Raw genomic sequence first — 27,124 nt, 5'->3', positions numbered from 1 at the left:
AGATAGAAGGGACAGATCGTTTGACCTAAGAGCTCTTGTGCTAGTTCTTAAAGGTAGTAACTGTTGTAAGTAATCAGGCATCTTCCCAGTTCTGCACTTATGAACAATAAAGGTACGGAATAGAGCTCTAGCGGACACAGGCAGCCAATGCAGCTCACGTCTTGCTGGTGTGACATGATCTCTGTGTTTGAGTTTCATAACGGCTCTAATAGCCCCATTTTGACAGATTTGCAGCCTGTTGCTTTCAGATTTGTTAACTCCCATAAGAAGACTCGAGCAGTAGTCTATTTTAGAGCCTACTATTGCTCTAGCGATAGTTTCTGTGTTGTCCTGTGAAATAAGAGGCCTTAGATGTGTTCAAAGTTTAATGTAGTATGCACATGAAGAGACAATACTACCAACATGCTGTTTCATAGACAGATGTTGGTCAAAAGTCACTCCTAAAGTTTTTACTTTTTTTAAAGGTATGATGGATTCTTCACCCAGTTGGAAATTATCATACTGTGGGCCGAGTTTATTAATGGTGTGCGGTGAGCCAACTACCAATAGTTCAGTTCTAGCTTATTATGAACCATCCAGGTTTCAATTATAGCAAATACTTTATTAATGGCAATATCATCCAGTCTGTGAGACCCAAGAAGCGGGATGACACATTGAGTGTCATCCGCATAGTTGGTAAATATAAATTTCTCATGGTCTAGCATTGCAAACAGCGGAGCCGTGAATATATTATAAAAGCAGGGAGTACAGGCACCCTGAGGAACACCACAAGTTGTGAGAATGGGCTCGGATTCGGCATTGCCTTGGAAGATTCTGCTAACTCGATTGTTAAGAAAAGACGAGACCAATTTACAGGCTAGTGGGGAGAAGTTAGCCACTTCAGACAACCTGGTGGCCATGATACCCATCTACCCCCATTTGGTCGTCCAACATTTCTACGTCTGGATCCTCAGTATAAAATTGTGGATCCTCACTGTAATGTTGATAAGCTGTACGTAGTAAGGGTCTGAAGTCCAGCCCTGAGTTGGAGACTCAAACTGGGGTTGTTCACTAGGGGGCGGAGGGTCCCTGGAACCTGAAGGAGTAGCACTGTCTGGAGTGTAACTGAGGAAATGTTCTGGGTTCTTAGAGTAGAAATCAGCCAGTGAAGACATTCTCCTCATTACCCTTGTCTATATCATCACTGCTCCATTCTCTGGAGCTGGGGATAACAACCTCTTGTGAAGGTTCCCCTTCTATTTCCCTATCATGAGGAGTGGGAGGAATAGGTTTGGTTTTAGGGGCAGAGACAGGGGTCTTGGAACTTCCCTTATCTGAGGACTTATGACTGTCCTTATGTGTCTGTGCTGCAGAAGAAGAGTGTACTGCCTTTTTCTGCTGTTTACCCCCTTCCCCTTGAGTAGAAGAGAGTGTTTTCCAGAAGTTTTCACCCTTTCTAAGCTTTTCGACACCTGGCGTCGAGATTCGAGGGCCCCCTCTCTCTCTTTCGAATGTGCACGTCGGGACTCGGAGACAGACGCCGAACGGGCTGCCGGAGCAGACTTCTGGTGTGCGGCCTGGGGGTGGAGGTCAGATCCGTCTTCTGACGAACGTACCTCTGTGACTTGGGAAAGTGAGGCACTCTTGGCAACTGTGGATGATTGCCTTGTGTCGGGAGGCGATCTCGACCTGGAACCCCCAGAGGACACCGACTCCGTGGACCGCTCTCTACGTGCCTCCTTTTTCCGAGAACTCGACATGCGCGTCGAGTCCCGGTTGGGATTTGTGTGTTTAGGTGTAGTAGTGATGTTAGCGCTCGTGTCGCCGGGTGTGGTTCCCATAACTGCCCTGCCGGACAATCCTCCGGGGTTGGGGACTAGCGCTTGGGCGTCTTTCGACACCCCTCTGCCCTCGCCGTCTGAAAAGGCGGCGTCGCTGCCCTCACTGAAGGCACCCACCGCTTCCATGGCCTCGAGCTGTCTGGCGTGGTGGGCCCAACGCTTAGTGGAGCGGTCTTTGCGCGTCTTTGCTTTAAAAAGTTTACACGATTTGCAGTTTGCCTCGGGGTGGTCCCTCGGCAAGCAAAGATTACAGGTGGCGTGTTTGTCAACCCAAGGGTACTTGCGGTTGCACTTGGGGAAAAATTTAAATGGAGTACTCTCCATATGCACCTTGTGGCAGCGGGCTTGTGTGTGTAGGAAATAATAAGAGTGTAGAGTATGTTTCCACCCCCCACTCTCCCTTCCGAGGCCCAAAGACCATCGAGCAGCTCTCGACGGTTGTTTGTTCTTCGAACTGGCGTTGATCTTCGATGTCTTCGACGTGGGAGTGGAAGAACTGGGAAATTAATATTAATATAGATTTTTAGCAAAATGGCTGAAAGCCAGGGATCTCCGCGCAATGCTTCCGACAAGTATGGTGGAAAAAAACAATCTGAGGGTCCTAGACGCTTGAGGGATCATGGGTATAATGGACGTCACACTAGGGATAGTATTACTGGCACGCCCTGTGTTGACGCCCATTTTCGAGTTTCGAAAAAAACAAACTGTAATACTCCCCAGCTTCCACTAGATGTCGGCCTATGCACAGCATGTGATCTAAGCAGATTCCACAAGCCTCAGAAATATGAAGACATGAATATATGAAGATACGCATCCAACAGCATATCAGAGCTATTAAAAACCATGAATTTGCATATCCCATTGCAAAACATTTTTGGGAGAAACACGAAGTAAAATTATGTGACTTTTCATTTATTGGATTACAACAAGTCAATATTGGGCCAAGGGGAGGAAATAGAGAAAAGTTGTTGAGACAACGGGAGACAAGATATATCATTGACTTTGAGAGTAAGTTCCTGTCAGGACACAACATCGACGAGGAACTTTATACATTCCTGGGTGAATGATCAATTAAATTATTACTGTGCCTGTGTAACTTGTGTGAAATTTCTGAAAATTATTTGTTTGTTAACTCATGGATTGCCAATTCCCTCACATTGTTCTTATTTTTTTTCTTGTTATATTTTAATTACAATTCTGTTATGGCACCTTATGAAATGCACTAAACATTTTATTTGAGGCACTGGATTAGGGATTGTGCATTGACAGGGTATATTTGATGTATGATATGGCAACACATTATACCACTGCTATCCATACCTTGAGTATGGAATTCCACTACGCACTTTAGGAGACCGTGAGATGCAGCAGTAATACTGCTGTAACTATGAATTTCCACTAGTCACTTTATGGCATTTGTTATATACAGAGCAGATGCGAAATATAGCTAGCTAGTTGTGATGGTCCCCATATGTGCCAGTAAATGCTGTCAACTCCACTAAGGTACGGTTCCTCCCATCATGCACCTGAAACATTTGAGTGCAAGAATAGTGGCCACTACATTAGGCACACCCGGGGCATCTTAGAGTAAGTAGGACTACTTATATGGTGAATTTTGGGACAACGAAGAGTTAACTCTGCAATGGCGGGCCACATTACGATGTTAGGCAGGATTGCCACAAAGCGGTCCCAGTCCCCTTTCTACACCCATTGCCATCCTGAGGGAAAGACGACTGTGGCGAAAGGGAATAAAAGGTGTGTCTATTCTGAAGGCAAAATCATGTGACTAAGCTACGAGCAGTAGCGAAACGTGTCATCTTTGGTGGACTTCCGTTAGGCTGGGCGAGGTTTGGAAGTGTCCATGCTATATTTTTAAAGCAATTTGTTAAATAAAGGATATTTTTCAAATTTACTTGGACTGCGGTACGATTTTTGGAACACCACTGTGTGGAACTTGCTGGCCCGACAGTTAGATGATCACTTTCAATAAGAACCATCCCCCCAGGGCCTAATTCTCCTGCTGTTAAGTTATTTCTGAGACTGGGCGGCTAGATATTTAATAGGTGATAAACATGTGAGAACCCCTATGCCGGGAGCAAACAAGGCCCAACCGTCAATCCAGAGAAATAATAATGCCTTTCATATAAAAAGTCTAGTACCAAAACCGAGGGCATTTTCCTCTGAATAGCTAGAAGACGCGGGACCAGACTGATATGCAAATAAATAGTTCATTTCTGGTATGAAACAGGGAGCTAAACATGATTATAATGTAGACCCTACATTCATGTCAAACTCCGATAGGAACGTGCGCATGAAGTGTCGTATTTGCACTAGAAATGTCAACTTTCGGAATGGTGTACATGTTTTGGCGACATTTCAAAGTGGTGAGAAGACTTAGATCCTTGCTTCCGGCAATGTTTGTACAGAGTAACTTAACCAGAGACTTTTCATAATGGGGTAGCAGACCGTTATTTCTTTACTTTACTTATGATAAGCTTTTTTTCGATTATCGGTTAGGGAAGGTTTGGTCAAAAGTTAGTTCAACTTATGCATTCTGAAATATATATGGTGAAGGTAATTGCCACACTTGTAGCATTAGACAGAGACACAAAACCAACAAACTATTTATGAAAGAGGAGAAATAAAGATAATGCCGGTGTACCGTTAACTATAAAATTCGTTTTCCATTCCTAAAAGGGATCAAATATAGGACATGATACTCAAAGACGGTCTGTGTTTTCCATATGCGTAGACAATCTTGCATTTTAATAATGCAGAGAACTTCTTGAAAAGGTGCAAGAAAGGCACGAAATACGTGTCAACAATATCAATCCTTTTGGTCCCTTGAATAATACACAATCTCACGTTTTTTACCTTTGAAAAGACTCAGATTTGATGTGTTCTGACCTCTCAACTACTGAACAACAATCGAGCGTACAAAGACAATTGATGGTGTTGGACAACACTATTGCATTAGTTGTAATGGCCAGACTAAGTCTTACTCCGAGATTCGTAGTTACCACAATCTGAGCCAACAGTGCCTCAAACACTCTGGGTGCTGTCTTAACAACAAATATACGATGACATACTGAAACCAGCACCCATGGACGAGGAAGCAGATACAAGTCTGGTGACAATCAAAACATTGTGACAAGCATCCTGCAGATGCAGCAATGTCATAAAGCGCTGTGCGCTTATTGCCAGCAGCATTTCGTAACCATGAAGCATTTGGGTAGATCCTCCTCCCCCATTTCTTCAACAGGGACTGATACAATAGCCTTTTTCTGCATTAGATGGTTGGTAATGCATTGCAGATTTTGATGGCAAGGGATCTCTCAGCATCTCAATTCACACTAGCCCCAATCCTGGTAGAATTGTGAATTCTACGGGATAAGCTCACTTCACCATTTGGCAGGCCTATTGATCTCTCACTCTCTCCTGGCCTACGAGAATGCCCGCAGACAGCCTGCCCTTGGAAGAGCCCCAGTTTCTAGAAGCCACTGATGGGGAGAATTGCTGAAGCTTTGGTACAGTTGGTCATTGTTGAGGTTTTGGTCAGGTTTGAACTCTTGAAACCACCCTAGTGGTTTCAAAAGGAGCTGGTGGGGATGTGTTCTAGAAAACTGCTTCTGTGTAGGTGCCAGTCTTCCCAACAATGGTAACAAATTTGCTCCGTCGACAAAATACTTATTTGCCATTTCATTAAAATTCAGGGAGTTAGCAGAAAACTTTTCTGACTGGAATCGGTTTTCTCATCACTTATGTAGGTACTGCACCTAGGTGATGTAGCTTTGCATCTTGTTAATGGAAGTTTTGCTGCACTATACCCATAAACTATGTTTTAAAAGAAGTTCAGCCTGATCAACAGCCAACTACAATTCTCTTGTACCTTCATTTTATCATACATCGTCTGGGTAGATTTGAAAACAGATTGTGCAGTATGTACTTGTCCAAAGATCAACGTTAGAAACTACTTAAAACTTTCCCAATCCTGCATTGAGCCTTCAATCCACAGAGGACCATGGATGTCTCCTCTTCGGCAAGCATAAACTGTTTTCAAGATAGATTAAGGATGATGGAATCAACCTTCAAATTTGGAAAAGCGTCTGACCCTCAGAGAGTTGGAAGTGGATGAGCCGAGACCTCGAGAAGGGAGATGTTTAGAAAGAGAGTTGGAGGTAGTGCGGTCACAGGCCCCAGAAGGCCTTGTGGACGATGCAATGGGTCTTGAACTTGATCCTTGCCGCCACAGGGAGCCAAAGAAGAGATTTCAGAGCTGCAGAGATACAATCCCTGGGCTTGAGGCCAAGGACAAGTCTTGCAGTCCTGTTCTGGATAAGTTGTAGATGTCGGAGAGTAGAGGCAGGCAGACTTAGAAAGAGGCTGTTACAGTAGTCCAGCCTAGAGAGGGCCAGAGCTATGGGAGACAGTGAGCTTCTGGGGGAAAGTGAGGAAAGGAAGAATACCTCTGAGGAGGTGCAGCTGATAGTGTCACTTCTTAGCGACGTCAGAGATGTGAGGAGAGAAGGAGAGGGTGGAGTCGAAGATGACGACAACGTTCTTAGCCTCACATGTAGGAACAGAAAGAGGGCCCAGAGTATGCGGCCAGAGAGTGAGAGGAAAGGAGAGAGCTGGTGTTCGGTTAAGGAGGATCTCAGTCTTACTGGCATTAAGGCAGAGATCATTAGCAGCACACCATTCCTGAATTGAGGCCAGACGGTCTGGTATTAGAGAAAGGGGAAGAGGCGGCTGAAGGGAGCCTCAAAGAGAGCTGGGTGTCATCCGCATAACACTAAAAGTTGGAGCAGAAAGTAGCGATGAGGTGGGCAAAAGGTGCCAGTTAGTGGTTGAAAAGCCAGGGAGAAAGGTTAGACCCCTGGGGAACACCACAAGTAGACAGAGATAGAAGAGAGGAAAGACATCAGTTGGACCTGAGAGGATTGGTCAGTGAGAAAGGAAGTCAACCAGGCCAGGGCCTGAACAGTGATACCCAGGTTATCACGAAGGCGATTGAGCAGGATGGCATGGTTGACCGTATCAAAAGCAGAAGAAAGATCGACGAGAATGAGGACAGAAGGAAGGTTAGAGAGCAGGTGTTCAGGAGAACAGTTTCCGTGCTTCTGGCAGCCCTGAAGTTAGACTGGTGGTCGTGGAGACAACCAATTGTTTCAGTGTGCAGATTAAGCTGGGAGATGGCAAGCTTTTCCAAGAGTTTGCTCAGGAAAGGAGTGATGGCGATCAGGTGATAGTTAGCCGGAGAGGAAGGATCGCAGAGGTCTTCTTTAGAAGGGGGTGCACAAGGGAGTGCTCAAGAGGGGACGGGAAGGTTCCAGTGGCAAATGAGTGATTGCAGAAATCGGCCAAGGCTGGAGCAAGGGTGTCAATGTGGTCCTGGATGGTTCTGGATGAGCAGGGGAGTACCTGCTTTGATGAGGCTTTCATAGAGCGGATTTATCTAGTAACATCGTATAGGGTGAACAAGGTAAAGGACGAGAAATGAGTTGGAGAGACGGCCACTGCCGGCCAGCAGTGGAGCAGAAGGAGGAGGAGGTAGAGAAAGAAAGGGTGGACAGGATGTCCTGAGTTTTAGTGATGAAATGAGAAGCCAAAGCCGTTCAGAGGGATTGGGAGGGAACAGGAGAGGTAGAGACTGCAGCAGAATTGGCTAGCACCTTGAAGATTTTGAAAAGTTTGGCCGAGTTGTTAGATGATGCAGAGACACGGGCTTGGATGTGGGCTCTCCTCTTAGAAAGGACAAAGTCTGTATTGCCTTTAAAGCAGGCAGCAGGCCAGTTTGTCAGGAGGTGCGCAGATGCCCTCCACTTCCGCTCAGCCACCCTACACTTACGTTTAAGGGTGACAAGGTTGGAATGGTACCAAGAGTTGGAATTGGATTTGGCCTTCAAACGGACCCGCATGACAGGGGCAACGACATCAAGAGTGTTATAGATAGAGAGATGAAGGTTAGATAGGGCTGTTTCAGGGTGTTAGTCAGCAAAGTTGCAGAGAGAGGAGCGAAAGTAGCGACGAAAGCCTCAACTGACACACGCTTCATGGGTCGGAGGACCGAGAAGGTAAGTGGCAGTACTGGAGTCGGCTTGGCCTGAGTGGTAGAGAGAAGTGGGAGGAAATCAGAACATCCAGGGTGTGCCCTGCAGAGTGAGTCGGGCCAGAGGGAAGAATAGAGACAGAGAGGGTTTCAGAGGTTGTGAAAGAGTCCGAGGAGGAGCAGTTGAGAGGTAGAGGTGAGGAGGGAGGAGGAGAGGTCAGCCCGCTCAGGGAGCAAGAGGAGCGACCTGGCCAGGCGGCCTGTAGATGGTGGCCACATTGAGAGAGAGACCAGGATAGATAGAGAGCCTGCAGGTCAGGTATTCAAAAGAGAAGTATCTAGGAATGATAGAAGCAGGGATCCACTCCAGGAAGATCAAGACTACCCCCCGACTGGGACTGTTGGTTCTGGGTTCGGAGAGGATCTTGTAGCCATCAAGGAGGAGAGTGTCAAAGCTTGTGACGGAGCTGGCCATGAACCAAGTCTCAGTCAGACTGAGTACATCCAAATCAAGTTCTTCCAGGAGACGGCAGATGTCAGAGGAGTGTTCGACAGCTGAGCGAGAGTTGAGAGTAGCAATTAACAGGTTGCCCCATTTGAAGGACTTGCGTGGAGGGGTACAGGTCAGAGGTACGCCTTGTGGAACTGTTGGAGGTGGCCGAGGAGAAGGCAAGGTAGGTAGGGAGGAAGAACAGTGTGCCAGAGGGGTGGCGGGTGATGTAACGCTCACCTGGTTCCCCCGGAGGCGCAGGTCTTGATCTGGCGAGGATACTGTCTTCAGTGTTAGGCGCAGGGTTCGTTTTGCTCCCGGACTGGGCCCCCTTCCCACCGACAGTTTAATCTGGAGAGTGAGATGTCTGCAAGGGTAAACCAAGGTATTAGTGTTTGGAAGGTTTGGAAAGTTCCTTGCCCCTCTCGCCCTTTCTTTCCCCGTGGAACTGGGTTGATATTGCGCTTACCTTATATAGGTAATTGCCGGGCTCTCCATCCTGCGTCCTGTGCAGGGGTGCTGGGTCCAGTTGCTTCACTGGATGCGAGCTCTGCCTCTTGATAGCAGAGGATTTGCTGAGAGCGAAGACGCCGTTAATGCACGAGCGTGCCTTGTAAGTAATAAAGTTCCTTTTAGATTGTTCTCTTCTCTTTCAAAAGTCTTAAGGTTTAAAGTCTATGTCTTTTCCCTTTTCAGATGCTGTGGCGATGAAGATTATCCTTCTAATGGCACGTAAGTAGAAAGACTGTTCTAGCGCTGTAGGATGCACCGTAATGTCTCTTGTCTTTGCAGGTGCCGAGGAGCCGCGCGAACAGATTGGAAGCAAACGTAACACAGGTGAGCAGTCTTGTAACTAAACGTTACTAACCGAAGTATCTTGCCTTGCAGGTGCCGGAATGCAGCGCGAGCTGAGTTGGTATGAGCGTAACACAGGTAAGCAGGCTCTGTAGTTAAATATTGCTGCCCGATATTCTTTCTCTTTGCAGATGTCGGATGCCGGAAGAGAAAGGCAGAAAAAGGCGCTTTGGATGCTGCCGTTGGATTAGGTAAGTAGATTCGCTGCCTTTGCTTTAGCCTAACCTGTGCCCTTATCTTGCAGGAGCTGCAGAAGACTGAAGAAGACTGAAGGTTGGATCCCAGCAGGTTATTTCGTATTCACAGGATCTGGAGCTGGAGGTTTCCTGGAGCTGACACAGTGAGCGTCCTGCTGCAGATGCAGAATAACGCGAAGCACGTGAAACCAATCGGGTGTGATTTAAATAGCCTTCCGTAGTGCTTAGGCGTCTTCTTCCATGGCCCCACCCAGGTAAGAAAAGAGTTCCAGATTTCTAAAAGAGTTCCTGTGTTCTGCTTCCAGGGAGTGGCTCCTGCTCCACCCAGACAGAAAAGTAGTCCCAGGCAGAAAAGGATCAGGAGACCAGTTAGCTGGTAAGTAAGCAGCATGGTCTGCTACAGGTAGGTCCACCAAGCACTCTTACCTAATATGAGATATGAGCCCGGCGCTTCCAGTGCCGGGACCGGTCACCATCATGAGCCTGGCGCCACGGACGCCAGGACAAGGTCCAAAAGGTCCCAATCGGGACTGGCTGGTTCCTGGGATCAGAGTTATGGGCCTGCTTCCAAGGTCGTGGGGCAAGTCCTGACCCCTTGGAAGCAGGGATCATGACAGGTGAAAGAGGCAAAAGGGTGGCCAGAGAAGCAGCAGAGGGTGCCGTAGAGGTGGCAGAGGAGCCAGATAGGGGAAAAAAGTGATCGCAGGAGAGGAAAGGAAGTTGATAAGGTGTGGGAAGGGTCAATCAAAAAGGAGGGGGTTGACCTGAGGACCCTGAACCCAGACGGTGCCATTTGAGTACACATTAACAATGGTCTTTGAGTAGTAAAAGGAGGCTAGGAGGGCCTCCCACCGGGTGCCACCATTAATGGGAGAAGTGGAAAAAAAAGAGAGAGCAGAGCCCATATGGGTAGTCCATAGGCCTGGAGAGGCAACGATAGAGGGTTCGTAAGGGTCTGTCTAGAGGAAGCACTGGTGTAGATATCAGCGCTAGGAAGCCTGGGTTGGAGAACAGGATGTCCTTTTTGAGCTTGTTTCTGCCAGACTTCGTGAGAGGGATAGGATAGTCAATAGAAAACCAGTTAGAGAAGACAGGTGAGACAGAGGGCAACATAGACGGTGCAAAGAGGAAGAGGGGGCGTGGGACCCCAAGCATGAGAGGGGGGTAGCACTGGGGAACAGGCAGGGGGACACAAAAGGAGTGGGGGCAAACAATGGACAAGAAGCAACAGACTAGAGAAATTAGAGAAATCAGATGCATTACATAGTCAACAGCAAAGTACAGCGCACAATAGGGAACCTATAAGAAAAAGGATGCAGATGCAAAGAACCAACAACAAAGCACAGAGCGCAGCAGGGGACCTAGAAGGGAAGAAGGACCGAGCCAGCAATAAAGCACAGCAGGAGACCTAGATCGGAAGAAGCAGGCAGTGTAGTGTGACGCCAAGAACCGTGGGAACAGCACAATATCAGAGCAAAGAGGACTCACAAGGTCAATCACAAACCGAACCTAGAGGTAAAGAATGTACACAACAGTAATGCACGCAATGACAATGTAAGCCAACTACCGTGGAGCACCAAAACTTCAACAACAGTACACAACTGATCAAGGGAGGGAGCTGATGTGAAAGGGGAGGGAAGGGACAGAAGGGAATGCGGGGACCTAAGATGCTGGGGAAAGCAGCGACTAAGAAGGAGGGGTGCACACGGCCATGTAGAGAGGGAACGCGCGTGGCCTAGGATGCGGGGGGACTTGCAGCCTAAGTTGTGAGGGGGCACACGCAGCCTAGAGTTGCGAGGGAGCGCACATGATCTAAGTTGTGAGGTGGCATACATGGCCTAAGATGTGAGGGAGCGCACCTGACTTAGGGTACAAGGGAACGCAAGTAAACAGGGGGCAGGGGTGCAAAGACTGGTTGTGGGGGAACAAAGGGTGTGCAAGAGTGAAGGGGCAGCAGGTTGGGGGAGTTTGCGTGGAGTGTAGCAAGCCAACTCTCCCCGCACCTTCTTACCTTGCGGCCGCAGACAGGAGGACCAGGTTGTCCACACTCTGTCTAGGCCACAACCCCCATCGCCGCTAAACACCTGCGTTGCTCAACATTGCAGCCTTGTCCTGCGAGGGCTTTGCTGCAGAGGGTCCGTACCTCGGTTCTTATAGGCACGGAAGCGTGGAAGTAGCAAAGCATGCTACGTATAATTGGGCAGCGTCTCCTGCGCACCTGCGTCGCTAAATACCACGTCCTTGTCCTGCGAGGGCGAGGCATACTATCTACTGAGGCAGTCACATTTGCACATTTGTCCTTTCGTTCGACTCTTGTGCTGGGATATCCAAATTACCCTAAATGTAATCTATTATTTCGGGTCTTACTTCTTTTGGTCTGTAACAACCCTTTGGTTATGTGTCAATCAACGCAACATCATTATCTAAATCTCTATGCACTACTGATATATCCAATCTACTACTCTGCTTTTGCGTCAGTGGGGCTGCTACTGCACCATCCACCATCCACCATAGCCCTTATTTCTACCTTCGTTTATGGTAATTTCAGGGAGGCCGACTTGCCCGACTGGTTCGCTGAGCCTTGAATGCAAGGAACACTCACTGGTGACTCTGGGGTGGGATCCCCCTTTGTGGCATCATACAGAGCCACATGTTTCTCTATGATGTGAGCAATATGGGCTAAGAGATCAGCATTATTTGGCGCAGTATAAAAGCATATTAACATAGCGGGGGAGCATGATCGTTTCCCTCTACTTGCATTACAGTCACACTTCCTCATTTTGCTTTCTTTAACGGCAATGTCTTTTAGAGCTCTGCTTTTAAACACACTGTGTCAGACTCACCACCTCATACCTGCTCACCGCATCACATACATATCCACTTCCCTGTATATGAGGTCAGTCCACTCCAATTTCCTGTTGCATTTTTTACCGTCATTGGCGCGACTAGTAATGACCAGACCGCTGCATCCATTCGCCTAACAAATGTCAGCATCTGCAACAATTGTTGACCTTAAAATTCTTCCCACTACTTCTGCCTGGGACCAAGGACCCGCCCAGAGCCTGCGACAAGCATCTGCTGGGCATTTCTGACTGAATAAGGTAGTTTACCCTTCTTTAGCTGATAGCTTGTGTCCGCAAGTCAAACTGCAAGCGTCGCTACCTCTTTGGCCGCAGAGAAACAGAAGTGGAAAAAAATAATAATCAATGATTGCCTGTGGGCCAATCCCTTTCATTAGTCCAGTAAAGGTATGGCCTTCGGGAGGGTAAGGGGCACAGCAGGCAATTGTTTTTTTTTTCTTTAACATGGTCTGCTGTGGGGTCAGAGATTATTCAATAAAGTGAGGAAGGTGACGATGGAGAGGAGGTGGGGTTAATGGTTCTGTAACTCTAGCATAAGTCTCCAGGTAAGAGGAGGAACGTGCAGCTAGCTACCAGTAGTTCTCTTTTTCGGTTGAGTCGGCCATGTTTCGTGTCAAATGTTTTATTAAGCGCAGGAATTATTTTATTTTGTTGGGACTTGCATATTTATCTGCTAATACATAATGCAGATGATACACATTACTATTAAACGTAGTTTTCTTTCACGTTTAGATAGATATTCTTGCTCAATTTCGTGTTGCTCAATTTGTCGAATTCAGAAGGATGATGGGAGGAATCAGCTATGCGATGTGCACATTTTGTAGCATGACGACTTGCGCTTTACGCATGTCAGACTTTCACAGATTTGGCACATTCAATTAGAAACATCCCAGAAATTATGATATTTTCCAAAACATTTTGTGATATGACTATTTGAATTAAAAAAGAGGATGACTATACATGCCAAATACATACAATGACCAGTTTCTGCAAATGTAGATTAATCTACTGTACTACAACAAAGGAACACATATTAATAACGAAAACTTGTGAAATAATTTGATCAACAATATCCATGGGACGTGTGGCGTGAATGACGTTGCACTTAATGGCACACACGGTATTAAGCAAAATGGTCTCGTTAGATGTCGACCCTTAAAATGTATTCACTCATTTCAAATGTATGGACGACTTGCAAAAATTGTCTGGTGCCTTGGTAGCAAGTATGGTCTTTTCGGTTCATACCTTACCGAAATCTACTCTAGATCCTAACACTAGAATCCTCGAGCCTCATGAGCATGGTGAGCCCATGAAGAAGCCAACCTAACTTTGAAGGGCTCTCCTCAATTGTTAATCAACTGGCTGTCTTTTTGCCTTTACCCCATCTATTTACACTCTGTGGACTATTTATAAAGCTGTTTACAAGTCACAGATAGCGATTTATCAAACCCGTGTTCGAGCAAGAGCAAGTATAGTCTACAGAATAACAACGCAGACAAACGGATGTTAATATTTTTGTTATAAAGGTCAGTGCATACAGACAGCACACCAGCCATGATCTACGGGGGTACAACAGTGCTATTTTTAGTGCAAGGTTAAATGACATAGGGAGGGAGAAGAATGCCGTGCGGGAGACCTTTCTAAAACTGAAAGCCATCAGGGGCACTAGTACGCCTTCTAGAATTACTTTGCTGCCACAGCTAAAGGCATTGCTGGGGCGTGGGTCAGAAGAGGCAAGACTCACCACACAGTCACTCTGTGGTTTGGGCCGCTTGGAATCATCCACAGCAAATATAGTGTACTCCGAGAGAAAAGCAGGCTCTGCTATCATCCCGGCTAGCAGCTGTGGCATTCAAGGCAGTAGACGAAAATAAAACAGTTATGAGATGGCATAAGTGACTTATGTTTAAATGCACTATTTTTAAATCCTCCGCCATGCTGGCAGACGCAGCAACATGACATTAACCTTTATGTGCGAAAACATCAATGCAGAAAAAGCAAGAAAAGAAAAGTACAGGCAGTAAACTAGAGAAATGTGAAGTCATTGCTATCCCACCCACCATGCAAAGTCAGCATGTCCCGAGTTGTGGTCTTCCTAGTGAACAGTACCACATTACCATTCACCATGACTGTCACACCACACAATATTTAAGTAATCATGGGTTGTACCATACATATGTATACATATATGCATATAGCATTAGACCACAAGTATGTAAATTAGTCCCCAAAATGAACTTTAAAAATAACTCAGGTGAGACGCCATTTTACTATGAATCTTTGCCACTCATCAGCAACTTTTAAAAGGTAACAAATAGGTCAACGGGGAAGACTGACAACGTTCAGCTGAATATACTTAGTGTCTGAAAGTAAGTAAAAGGCCACACTGTACTACAGGCCAGGGAAGTTTAGTTATCATGGGATAATGACCTCTCCCCAAGCTAAGCCACGAGCCGAAGCGGAGGGCAGGTTGCGGAAGAGTCGTTATCACACGGGAAAATGGCCAGTTCAGAGTTTCAGAATGGTATTAACACATAATGTTAATAGCAATATAGGTTTTAAAGTTGCGTTGGGGAGTTACAAAATGTAATTTTAATAGTGAGTAAAGCAAATACACAAAACGTTTTAGTAAATTAAATGCAGTTTTAATTTTGTAACTTTTAAATAAAGTTGTGTTTATAAGGTAAGCCTTTTCATTTTAAACTTCTTTGAACTGAAAGTTTTAGTATCTGCATGCATTAGGTGCAACATAAGAATGAACAGTTTCTATATAAGAAAGAGAAAGCATTGTTTCAGCTTTCACTTTAGTGATTTGAATTGGATGTCTGTCTCATTGAAAGAAATCTTGTTTGGACATTGCATTGATGTTTCTTGAATGCAGGGAAATGCTTTCTGTCGTTTACCTGTTTGTTCTGAGGTGAGAATGTTTGAAATGCAGCCAATATCACTAGTTATTGACTGCATTCCAAAACATTCTGATTGGATGTGAGGTCAGTAATCACCTCCCTGTGAGAATAGACAACATCTGAAATTGACATTTTATGTAAGCCGTGTTATCTTAAATTACTTTTATACTGCACACATCACCACCTCAGTGATCTTTATGTGCAAAAATCTTGTCGGTATGGACTGGAGGCAAACTGAGCCCGCCCAGAACACAGATCAGACCATAGTCTGTTGAATGAAAAGGAAAAAGGGAAAAGTGGGGAGTCGGAAAGCAAAACAGACATGCTTAGGTCACAACAAAAAAGAAAAGAACACAAGGGTGAGTTGAGTCATTGGGATGCATGTACAGTTGTATGTGCCTAGACCAGAAACAATTTTTGAAGAGAAAAGCCGTCCTTATTGGCTATGACAGCAGTTAATGGTGCAATGTGTTAACCTATTTTAGATCGAGATATGCATGTGTGATGGCCTTCAGATAAGCTCAAGGTTGCCTAGGAGATGTGGGGGCTTAAACCAGATATTCCTATTGAATTTGCTCATGAAGAGATGTCAGGGGCTCGCAGCGGACTGGTACTTAAAGACGAAGAGAGACTGATATACAAGAAACAGAGAGTCCGCACACACTAATCTATGCTTGTAGCCTATCCTCTCGTAACAAAGACAGAACAGAAAAGGGTACGGAATAGGACTATGCCAAGTTTGGTTCCCACTAGGGATGCACACCAAATGGTGGCATAGTTACTCACAATGTCAGTGGCAGCTCTAGCCTTCCGAGCAAGTTGATATTACAGGGACTCATTCTGAATGCTAATTTAAAGGGGCAGTAGGAGTGGACTTTTTTTCCAGGCCTAGAAGGATCGAACAAGGAAACAGTACTTACGAGAAGTAGGCTGTACAGGTTCAGCAGGAACAGAACAGTAACTCAGGGCTTGCAAACTTTACTAGCCCACTAGCATTACGACTAGTTTTTATGCAGGGCAAGTATCATTTGCACAATACTCTACCTTGGTGGCGAGTATGTGAACGTTAGAAAGTTATCTTTAATTTACTGCAAACACACTTTTTCAGTAAATGGCAAATACAAGTTTCACTGTGCAAGCTTGGCAGCATTGCACCAAATACGAAGTGAGCTTATGGCTACATGCACAGTTTTACAAAAAGCACTGGTAAATATTTTGTCACCAGTCACCTTGGCGCAAGTGCATTTCTCTTAGGTTGAGTATGTAAACTAAGGAACTCACTCTGCAGGTCTAGTGGGATTTTGAAGAATTAAGGTCGGTAACTGCCTCCGGAAACAGGAACCAGCGCACTTGTTAACAATATGGCACAAGAGACGATACAGAGATGCAGCAAAAAGAAAAAGAAGATGGACAGGAATTGCCTGCTGGAAATTCCATATGTGAAACATTTAACAAAGGGATTGTTACGAACAAGAACAGTAACACAAACCTTCACAGAAATATCCTGGCAAAGAACAGCACGTCTAAGTAAATAAGATTCAAGATAGAAAACGATGAGCAAGATCAAATGCAACAGCACTTCAGAGTAGGAACAAAGGATATTGAAGACTGGAATAGCATAATGAAAACTACAGACTTGCATCAAGGAATTTCGAATTTAACTACAGACTGGTAACAAGGAAACTACAGACAGACGAAAGGACAGCAGGCATGGAACACAGGAGATGGGTGCAGAGAGCAAGGTGACACATACAGAATCCAAACGGCTGAACACAGGATAGCAGTAGGCAGAGAGCACAGGGCTGCAGGACACAAAGCAAAGGCTCTGGAACTGGAGTAGGCTTAAACAACAGGACTCAACAGGAAATCGGGGTTCAAAACAGAAGGCTCTGGAAACACTTAATGCGAGAACAAAGTGCTCGTGAAGACACCTGCCTAATTGACAGCTCTGGCCTGAAGCAAAGGACGCCTGCAGGGCCTCTGGGAATTTTACTTTCCAGACTAAAAAATAGTAATAGGCAAGTTTCCTGTACTACCAAAAGGAGCATTATGGGACACACAGTCTGTGCAATTTAAGTCCCAATACTTCCCAAAGGGACTGTAATCTAGAAATGTGCATGAATACAGTGCAAGATGAATTATGTATTGCGAGCCCCAACTAGTCCACAGAAGGCTCCACTTGGTGTCCAAGTGGCAGAATCGGTACAGGAGACCTCTAGGAGGTCTAGTAATGCTGTGTCCGCTGACAGAGGTGTCAAGAGCTTGTTTTGTGCTGGATGAAAGAATGAGGTACACACAAAGGAGAATATGACAAAGAATCTCCCCACAGCCATACTAGGAAAGAATCAGATGGTGGGAATAGAGCGAGTGTTACAACCTTATAAAAGTCAAAGGATGTCACCAATATACTTTGCTCTAATTGACCTATAGGCATTATCCTGCACAGGAAGCATTAACTGTGCAGCGTTTGAGATGGGTGAGGCACCGTTGTTGCTCAAGTGTGATAAACTGGGTTAATTTTTTCACCCCATGAGTGGCTGGTATGTTCAGAAATGTAATTCAAATATTAGTGAAAGAATGTTAGACTTTCGTATCCCTTCTAGGATGTGGAGAACTTTTTGCTAGGGTGAGTGTAAAGAATTACTGTCTTAGTCTCAGTTCGATTAGAGTAACAAAAGGTGCAGCTATTTTCAAATTGTGGCACGGGAAGGCACGGAAGGGGTGTAGCCACGAGATCTCCATTCCAAGTCATCCCTGATCATTTAGGTTGAGAATGAGAGGTGGTAACAAAACAGGGTGGTTCTATCTTTGCCTTCCACCCCCAATTCGTAGTAAGGGCAGATGGTAGAAATGCATTGTTGGTCCCAAAGGAACAAATCATAAATCAAATTTTAAAACGGACATACTGGGAGCCTCACACCAACAGCAGCATGGATGTACTAGATCACAGCAAAAAGAGATCAAACAATAGGAGGAGAGAACAAAGAATACCAAAAGACATTGAGACTTCCTTGCCTAAATGAGCATATGTCAGCCTCGTGAAAAGTTTCAAACGTTGCCGATATTCCCTGTAAAAACTGTGCTCAGATCTAGGATAAGTTGTAAGTCCAATCCTCTAGAGGCTTCCCTTTGACATGAGAACTCAGCATGTGAACCCATCACCACACTACCCCCTTCAAACCCACGTTGGCTGCTTTAGTCATCACCTACCCCACCCAAGCGCTCCCCCGGTCTTCTGTGCCAAACAGCACCCAACGCATAGCAGATCAAACAACTTTTGAAATAAACAAATGCATTAATGCATAATAGTAAAAAAAATGCAGATGTGGACAGTTGGGGAAAAGAGCAATCAACGGATGAAAGTGAGCATTTATGACTTCTTCTAAATGAGGTTTAGCTAGGGAGAGAGGGTGTACGGTGAGGGGGGGGGCAGTTAAAAGGAAGAGGCCGCAGGAGGAATTCTGAAGGAAATACCAGGGAGAGAGCTGTAGTGTAGATCAGAGTTGTGCAGCCCCTGCGGCAAAGGGCCAAGAGGCAAAGGGCAGCTCCTGAGGAGCAGCTCCAGATGGTGTTTTGCCAGTGTTCACCAGTTCAGCATGCAGTGAAGCCGCTAACAATCAGTGACAGACGAGGTAAGGAAGGTGCAGGCAGGCGGAACAGCCATTACTGCTCCTTTTTAAACTGTCCAACCTCTCTTATTATTCCTTTTCCCAATGCTTTATTCTGCTGTTCGTCACCCACAACTGGATATTGTCTCTCCCAGGCAATTAGGCCCTTCCTGATAATTATTATCTAGGTGTTTTGCTTTTTCTGCTATATGTTTGAAACCTAGGTATTTTTCCCCTTTCAAGGAAATATGTATCTAGGTGTTATGCTTTTTCTGCTGTATGTTGATACTGAGGCCTCTCCCTTTATCCTGGACACTGGATCCTTCAGTGCATTGCTATTGTTTTGAAACTACTTTATGCCTCTCCTTCACCTGCTCTCAGGCCTCCCTTTGTTACGCTCACCTGGTCTCTGCAGAGGCGCTGGGGCACAGTTGCAGCCCTCCCTGGAGTTAGATTACCCCCTTCTGGTTTCGTCCCCTGCGGATCAGCTGTGGGTGGTGACAATCGGTGGCACTGCTCCTGCATGGATATGGGAAAACGTGAATGCGCTGATAGATGACTGTGGTATCTCCCAAACCCTTCGACCCAAGGTGCGATTTCAGTGGGCACGTACTGGCCCATAAGGCTCACCTGGTTTAATGGCAGTGCGCCCTTAACAAAATGTCCATTAAGTGTCTAACCTTGTGTTTTGCCTTTCCTTTGCAGGTGCTGCGAGTTCAGATGGAGTGCATCGTGCAGCGGTGCCCACATGATGCTGTCTGCGCTCTGAGATGTTTGCAGGTGAGCCGCGGTGCCAAGAAGAAGATGTCTGCGCTCCGAGATGTTTGCAGGGGAACCGCGGTGCCAGAAAAAAGCATACAGGTGAGAGCAGGATCCTCCGGATGGTAAGTATGAATGTAGATGGCAGGATTTCTCCAGGCGACGGTGAGCATTACGCGAAGCGTGTGCCTTGGGGTTGGGCTGGCTTTTATAGCTGAGCTCTTAAGGCCACACCCCTTAGCTTAGTCCTGCTTGCCACACCCTACCACTCCTAGAAGTTGCACGTGCAGATGGAGGCCACACCCAGACTAATTACACACAATTGAGAAGTTCTTGAGAGTATTCCTGCCCGTAATAAAAGAGTTCCGTTCCATTCCAAGCACTTCTGCCCATAATGAAAATGTCTTGTTTAAGTTCTTCCATGAGCATGCGTCCAACCAGGCCCCCGCCCCCATGTATAAACGTCCCAAAGGGACGTGCGTGAACCATGATGCCCCCTGCTCCCTCCACTTGATGGTGCCGCTCCTGTGATCCTGGGCAAGTGGCCATGACACCCTTGGCCCCCTCTCCTCTCCCTCCTACTCTCCTCTTCTCTCCCTCATCAACTGGCATGGTCTCTGGATATCCCCTCCCTGTGAGAGAGTAATCCAAAAGATGTTAATCCTCCTGAACTTCAAGGACAACATTGCCTCTGTTGATCCAGGCTTGGCGAACTCTGCAATCACTCCATGCCACTGGGCTCCTTCCCCTTTCTCCTCTAGCACTGCCTTGTGCCACCCTCTCATCAATAGTGCCTTACCCTTCCTCCCCTCCCTGCACGTCTCCTCTTCCCCCTCTCCCCTCTTTCTGTTACTGGACTTGCATGCGCCAAATTGTCTCACAACCTAGTAGGACAGTTATTGTTGTCTTCACCCATTGTTCATCCCCTCTTCATTTCCCTACTTCCCTATCCCCTCTTTATGTTTTGCACTTGCACACCCTGAATTGTCTCACAACCTAGTAAGGATGTCTACCCTGTTTGTGGCTTCCTCCACCCCCCTTCGCCCCCATTGTTTTTTTATAGCACTTGTACAATGCGAATGTATCAAGACACTAGTAGGAACGTTACAGATTTTATTTTTTTCTCCCTTGTCCTGATGCGCTTTGAAACACCTTGTGTATAGGTGCATTACAAATAAATAAAATAAGAGTAAAGAATGTGCAGGCGAATCTGTAAACAAAAAGGTGGGAAGTGGATTAGTGGATGAAGAGGGCGTAGGAAAGTGAGCGGTGGTTTAATGTTGGCAACCTCCGTTCGGTTTTCACTGTGCGCTGAGCTTGGGTGTGCATTCGAAGCGGGTCCTCACGTGCTGTTGTTGCGATCTATGTGTTGATTCTTTGTTGCGGTGTGGTGAAGTCTGTGCGGTTTTCTGTGAGAGAGGTGGTTGTGTGGGGTTTTCTGTGAATTAAGTATGGAGACATTTGAGGTTTTGGTTAGTGGGTTCTATGTCTCATAATCCCTGTAGTTTAGTTTATGTATCAGGTTGTCATACTAGGTTGGTATATTCTTTCTCTTGGTTTACTGATTCTCTAGTTTCTGTGGCGATACCGTGGCTGGTTTCAGCAGATTAATTTGGCTTAGTACCTAGGTACGGTGAGCATTATCCCCTAGTTCGTTAGTGGTGTTATATTATCCTTAACCAGCTCCTTGCTATCTATTTACTGTCGGAGGTCGATTGGGTGTTATAATCTTCTCTTCCCTGATTGTCTAGTTTTAGGGCTGGGGGTTGAGGCAGGCCTCCATCTAAGTTTTTGACCTTAGTACACCCAGGGGGTGAGCATAATCCCTGCTTAGGTAGTGGAGTTATATTATAATTCCCTGCTCCTTGCCATCTATTGCTGTCGGTGGTCCATTGGTGCCTGTGCCTTTTATAACTTTGTGCCTTATATAACTATATAACTTTGGTTGTAGATCATTTTATTTTGGTATCACAGTACTATTGCTGTTTGGACTGCTTCTATGCTAGCTCACATCGCTCTTGAAACTTATAGCCTGCCCTCAGCTCAGGTTACCAAAAGAGGCAAAGGGGGTATATACTTGTCTGGCTGGGCCAGTTTCACCTTTATGATTGGGATCACTACTGGTTTAGTAGTAGTGTGGGGCTGAGAGGGAGTGTTATTCACTACTCATTTCTGCACTCCTGCAGAGCGCTCGCAAATTTGTCACACTAAGACAAAACCTCAACAGTAAAAATGTTTAACAAAGGTGGAAGAGACGTATGGAGAGGGATCGGTGTGAGTAATGGAACTAGACAGAAATTACAATTTGTTTATTTTACTTTCAGACACACTCTTTTAAAAATGCTGCAAAGTGGCAAAGATTCTTACTGAAATGGCTACCCACAGGTGTAAATCTCAAGGTTCATTTTGGGGACTAATTTACACATACATATTCACATCTAGCCTTCACGGTGCCATCCCGGATGACTTCAAGGTTCTAAATAAAATAGGATGTATGATGCTGATGTAAAGGCACAGGCAGTGCTCTTGGTATAAAAAGGATTCCAAAAAAGAATATTTCACTATAAAAGGGGAATACCATGTGAGCCATACAAAGATTAGTTTCGTAAAACAGCCAAAACATGAAACATTGCAATGAGACCTTTATTTTAATGATAATTAATGGTTTTTTAAAACAATGAAAATGCATTTTATTTACAGTGACATTGAAAAATTAAAACAGTTTACATTTATTAAGCTATTCATATTTGTATGCTCGTTTTGAATTAGCTTCTGTGAAGGACACACATAGTGCCCTGAAATAGAGTGGCTGAAAGCAAACATGGCGTAGACCGTATTACACCAGCAGTGGGTTTACAGACCCAATTAGGCATTAACTCTCAGAAGACTGCTTTGAAAAAACACTGGCAGGCACATCGAGTGCAGCATTTGATGCGTAGGTTCCATTAAAGTGAGCTGAAAGAGTTCCCATGAGGACGGGTTTTAGGCAGGGAGGGACAGGAACTGGGTGGGAATGGCCATAGGGATAAGCATGCCCATGGGCAGACAATGGGTGGATAGTAACCAAACGACATCTTCAAGCTTTGTGTCCCTCCGCATATGCCATTTCTCCCAATACCAATCCAAGGCAATAGTTTCAGCTTATAGGTGTGGCTCTGCCGCCTAATAGCCCAAACTAAAAATACTTGGAGATATACATATATACATACACAAACTACAACGCATAATCTGACAAAGCTATATAAAACTGTGAAACAAAAATTCAGGATTATTTTTCTGCAACATTCAGAATGGAAAAGGTGACACAATTAGTTTAAAAGTGAACGTAGTAAAAATGTATTTATATACGTCAATCTTTGACAATTATCCTTCTTAGCTTGCAAATATTAAAAAAGGGGTGCCCATGAGATGATAAAGTAGTAATTTCTCAAAGTAGCCATTAAGTTTCTATTGTTATATGAGTAAATCTGTGCAGAGCATGTTTATCATATAGTCTGACAACAGTTTAACACAAAATAGTTCATTTGTTTGTTATTCGATCATCTTAATGTATATTAATTCATCTCATCCGCACCCCCAACAGTACCTGACACACAGAGCAACCAACCAGGTTGCTCGCAACAAGTTGGATTCACCAATAATGGTCTGTGTTCCAAGCAAGCCGACTTACCTACCTCTTCATTGAACCGGCTTGTTTCCTGACCCACGCTTTAGGTCATCCCACCTTAAAACACTTATGACACCCACAATCCATCACCATCTGCAATGCTTCATGCTCCTGTACCTACTTCTGACATAAAAAGGACACCACAGAGAGATCCCCTTTCTATCTACTTGGTGGCCATCTTGATTGTTTTGGTTTGTTTTACTGGAAAGGACTGCATGTGGCCCGACGACGGCAGATGCACGAGGGGGGAACAGGTAAGCTGAAACAGGAGTTTGAGAACCCAGTCTGCAAAAGCAACCCCAAAGAAGGAGAGAGAGGAATATGTACATCTAAGTGGTGGAACCCACATGATTCCAAGAGAAGATTGTGACCCCAGAGGACACAGGCGAAGACTAAAGCAGACACTAAGCCACTGAGGAACAGAGAGAAGGACAAGTCAAATCCTTTTTCCCTCAAGAAGAGGGAGCAGTAAGTAAGGTGCAACCAATGCTGCCTTTTGGGAGAGTGAGCTAGTAGAGCAATGCCACATATGTGAGGGAACGTAAAGCTGGCGATATGATATTTCCTTTATGAAGAGTGGCAAATTGAAAACAGTTCATAGTCGGAGTCCCATACTGCTAGATGAGAGGCAGTAACAAAAGTAAAGCAATGCTTTGTCTCCAGCCCAGAACATCCAGACAACGCAAAGCATGCCCAGTACTCTGATAGAGCGGAAAGATCCAGTGCCGAAAGATCCAGTGCCTGAAGTTAAGACACTGTTTTGGAAAAAGGGAGGAAAACTGCAAAGTGACCCAAGAAAATAAATCCAAACTTGCATTCCAGTGAAGAGAAGGCCTCCATTCGTGAAAGATTAAAGTGCATTAGACGCTGCATTCTAGGAAACATGAAACTGTTATACCATCCACTGGTCACCTTACGCACACGAATATCCGTGCAGCCACTAAGCACTCCATCTCAGGTCCTGATCTGCCTTCCCCTTCTGACCTCATGTCCTCACTCCCTCAAGCAGCACGGCAGCGGCGCACACAAGGGCATCTAACGCGCTATGGTCATATTCACCCATTGCAACGTTGGCAGCTGCCCTGGCGTCTTGGAGACAGTCGACGGAGACGCCGGCTTTTTCCTTTGCTTCGTCACGCCCTCAGGAAGACCCGGCAGTGTTTTGAAAACTTGGGTCATGCGATATGGAAACGTGCTACATCATCGGTCACGTGATGGGTCATGTGACATTCCTAGGCCCCTTTAAAACCGGTGAGGGAATGCTCATTCAGTGCTTCACAGCTGACTCAATCAGGCACTGTTCAGCGTCTTCTTGTCTCCACATCTTGAATCTGGACTACGGACTGTTCTTGGATTCCTCTGTCAAGCCATTGGATACTGTTTTACTCTGCTGTTTCAGGACCTTTGAACTGTGTTTTTGGATTCCTTTGGATTACCCCTGGTTTCGACGAACTTGGCTGGCTTTTGACCTTGGAACTCTTAACGGACTGTTTTCAGATTTCCTCTTCCGTTACCTTTTTGGAGTCCCCTTCCATACAGGTCTTATAGTGCCTATGTCTACAACAATCTACGTCTACCCTCTGCCGCTTGCTACACTCTGCAGTCACACGACCTCCATTCTCATCTGTGCTCCTCCCGTCCCCAGACCCTTGTTAAGCCCCTTGGTATTTGTTACCTTGCTATTCCGTGTATTGTTTGCCATTGTACTGACCCATTGCTTGCTTTACAGCGGGGGTCACCGGTGTTCCTGGCGTTCTTCGGCACTCAAGAAACCTGTGGCCTCAAGGATCGCTCAGGAAGTTATTTGTATCTTTCTGAGTGGAACTTGTGGACAGAGGCCCCATAATCTTCACGACCATCAAGTCATAACAGAAACTCAGAGAGAAACGTACATGCTCTGATGGAGTAAGATTCAAATCTGTTACAAGTCGTAGTCAGGTGGAGGGCAAAGATGGAGACAAACAAGAGGAAGTAGTAGATTAGGGTATTGTTGAGCCAATGTATTTAAATGCTCAACCCGAAAACGCAATGCACTATGTGCCTCTTGGAATTCATACGGCCCATCACATATGCTGCAAAGGTGCTTTCTGGCTCATTCGCTCAGATTTTTAGATCATGGAGTAATGGGATGCCATTGCTAAGTTTGGGGATTTCATTTATGGGATGGCAATGGGAAAAACGAGAGTAATGGCAGATTCTCACAAAAAATGGTGTTTGTGTGTTCAACGCTAAAGGGCAGTTCTGCTAAATTAGGACTATTAGGGCAATAAGCATGCTGGCCGGGTCCATTCCTAAGAACTAATACATCAACTATGACAGGGTTCTTCATTAGAGTTCATGATCAAAGGTTCACTAAGACCTTCACCCTTCCGAGGGAGATAAGAGTACAATTGAGATGAGATACAATAAACATGTGGTATTCAGCACCAAAACACCAGAGGATGAACACGCATTTTACTTTACACATATACAAATTGTTGTGCTTTGCTTACTGCAAATATAAAACGAATGCTTTTTGTGTTTGAATGGGAATCTTGGTTGTTTTTATGACTAGCCCTACGTGTATTCCACAAGTTAAAATGTGAACAGGCGTAAGGGTACCAATGGAGAGGGTCGGGGGGCTGTTCAACAATGCCATGAGAGAGTTTGCCCTTGATGGGTAGGGTGTTGGGGGTTATTTAGTCCTTCTGGAATGCAGGCAGCAGAGGCAGCAGCATAAACCAACAGCTCCTGGCCCTCTCCTTTATGAAGATTATTGAAGATAATTAACTCCAAAAAGAAAATTCAAACTGCTGATTACCCTGTGCCAAAAAAGACCAAATCAGCTACTGACATGGCAGAAGTACCAAGTACACAGGATATCTACTCTCTACTTCTGAAGGTAGCGCAAGACTTGGGTAAAGTCGCTCAGGATGTGACTGATGTTAAATCCTCTATGGAAGACTTATCTATGAAGGTGGCTCAGATTGACAGCCATGTTTCAGTTTTAGAAAATAGTAATGCCTCCATGTCATCAGAAATTTTGGGGAGCTTCAGAGCCTACAAGAATTTGAACGATGACTTCCATAAAGGGAAAGCTAAAACATTGGAGCTGGATATGAAGATTAGGTCCAAGAACATACGCATCATTGGTTTGGAAGAAGGAGAAAATGAGGATTTGCTCCAAAAAGTGCTGGATGTTTTGAAGAGTTCAGTCAAATGCGGACAGCTTACATTGATGGACATTAACAATGCATTCAGAATTGGCAAGAAGATGGACCTTAGGGGTAAAGCTAGGCAAGTCCTGATCTGCTTTATGTGCACCAGGATGAAGGAAGAAGTTCTAAGGGCAGCAAGACAACTTGAAAATATACATTATAAAAAGCAACAGATATATACATACCCAGACTATCCAAAGGAGGGTGTAGAGATCAGGAAGTCCGTTAAGGAGCCAAAGGATCTGGCAAGGTCTTTGGGGTGAAAGCAATCCTCAACAGGGCTAACTGGCTTACATTGGTGTTTCCTTAGGGAGAGAAAATCACCACAGACCCTAATGAGGCCCTTAAATGGTTAAAGGCTCTGGAAAAAAATCAATATGGGATGATGGACAATTAATATGCTGTAGGATGTCATTTCTGTGTGTGTTACCATAGCTGCACTAGATGGTATTTTTACAATTTTAGTTTTTTCCTTGAACATTTTTTAATATATTGTTTAATTAACATCGAGTTTGCTTGCTGAAAATGGCGCCGATTGAATCTTCAGTTGAACGCTCAGTATTTAAACGATACATTCTCACCGTCGTATTCCGAGCTGTGCAGCGCATTTGCAGAGAGTTTAGAGGAAAGAACCCACACTTCAGTCTTTGGGTCATGTGCCCGGTCAGCTGACTGGAGGCAGGAAGTGCGAGGGGAAGTAACACCACGTATCATG

The 27,124-nt window shown here is 45.3% G+C and overlaps 1 protein-coding gene across 3 annotated transcripts in view; it reads right to left on the bottom strand.

Annotated features, from left to right (window-relative positions):
* Positions 1–27,124, bottom strand: part of GOLGA4 (golgin A4) — a 2,156,782-nt gene that overhangs the window by 1,904,099 nt on the left and 225,559 nt on the right. For 2 of the 3 annotated variants that reach the window (XM_069613207.1, XM_069613208.1), the window contains exon 3: positions 14,017–14,115. The exons of the other annotated variant lie outside the window; for it this stretch is intronic. In XM_069613207.1, the coding sequence (XP_069469308.1) occupies positions 14,017–14,115 (99 nt within the window). The remainder of the gene's footprint in view (positions 1–14,016; positions 14,116–27,124) is intronic. 3 annotated transcript variants of the gene reach the window in all.

Source organism: Ambystoma mexicanum, chromosome 5p (assembly GCF_040938575.1).
Source record: "Ambystoma mexicanum isolate Mex_15411 chromosome 5p, UKY_AmexF1_1, whole genome shotgun sequence".
Lineage (NCBI taxonomy): Eukaryota > Metazoa > Chordata > Amphibia > Caudata > Ambystomatidae > Ambystoma > Ambystoma mexicanum.
This window is presented reverse-complemented; position numbering and strand designations above follow the sequence as displayed.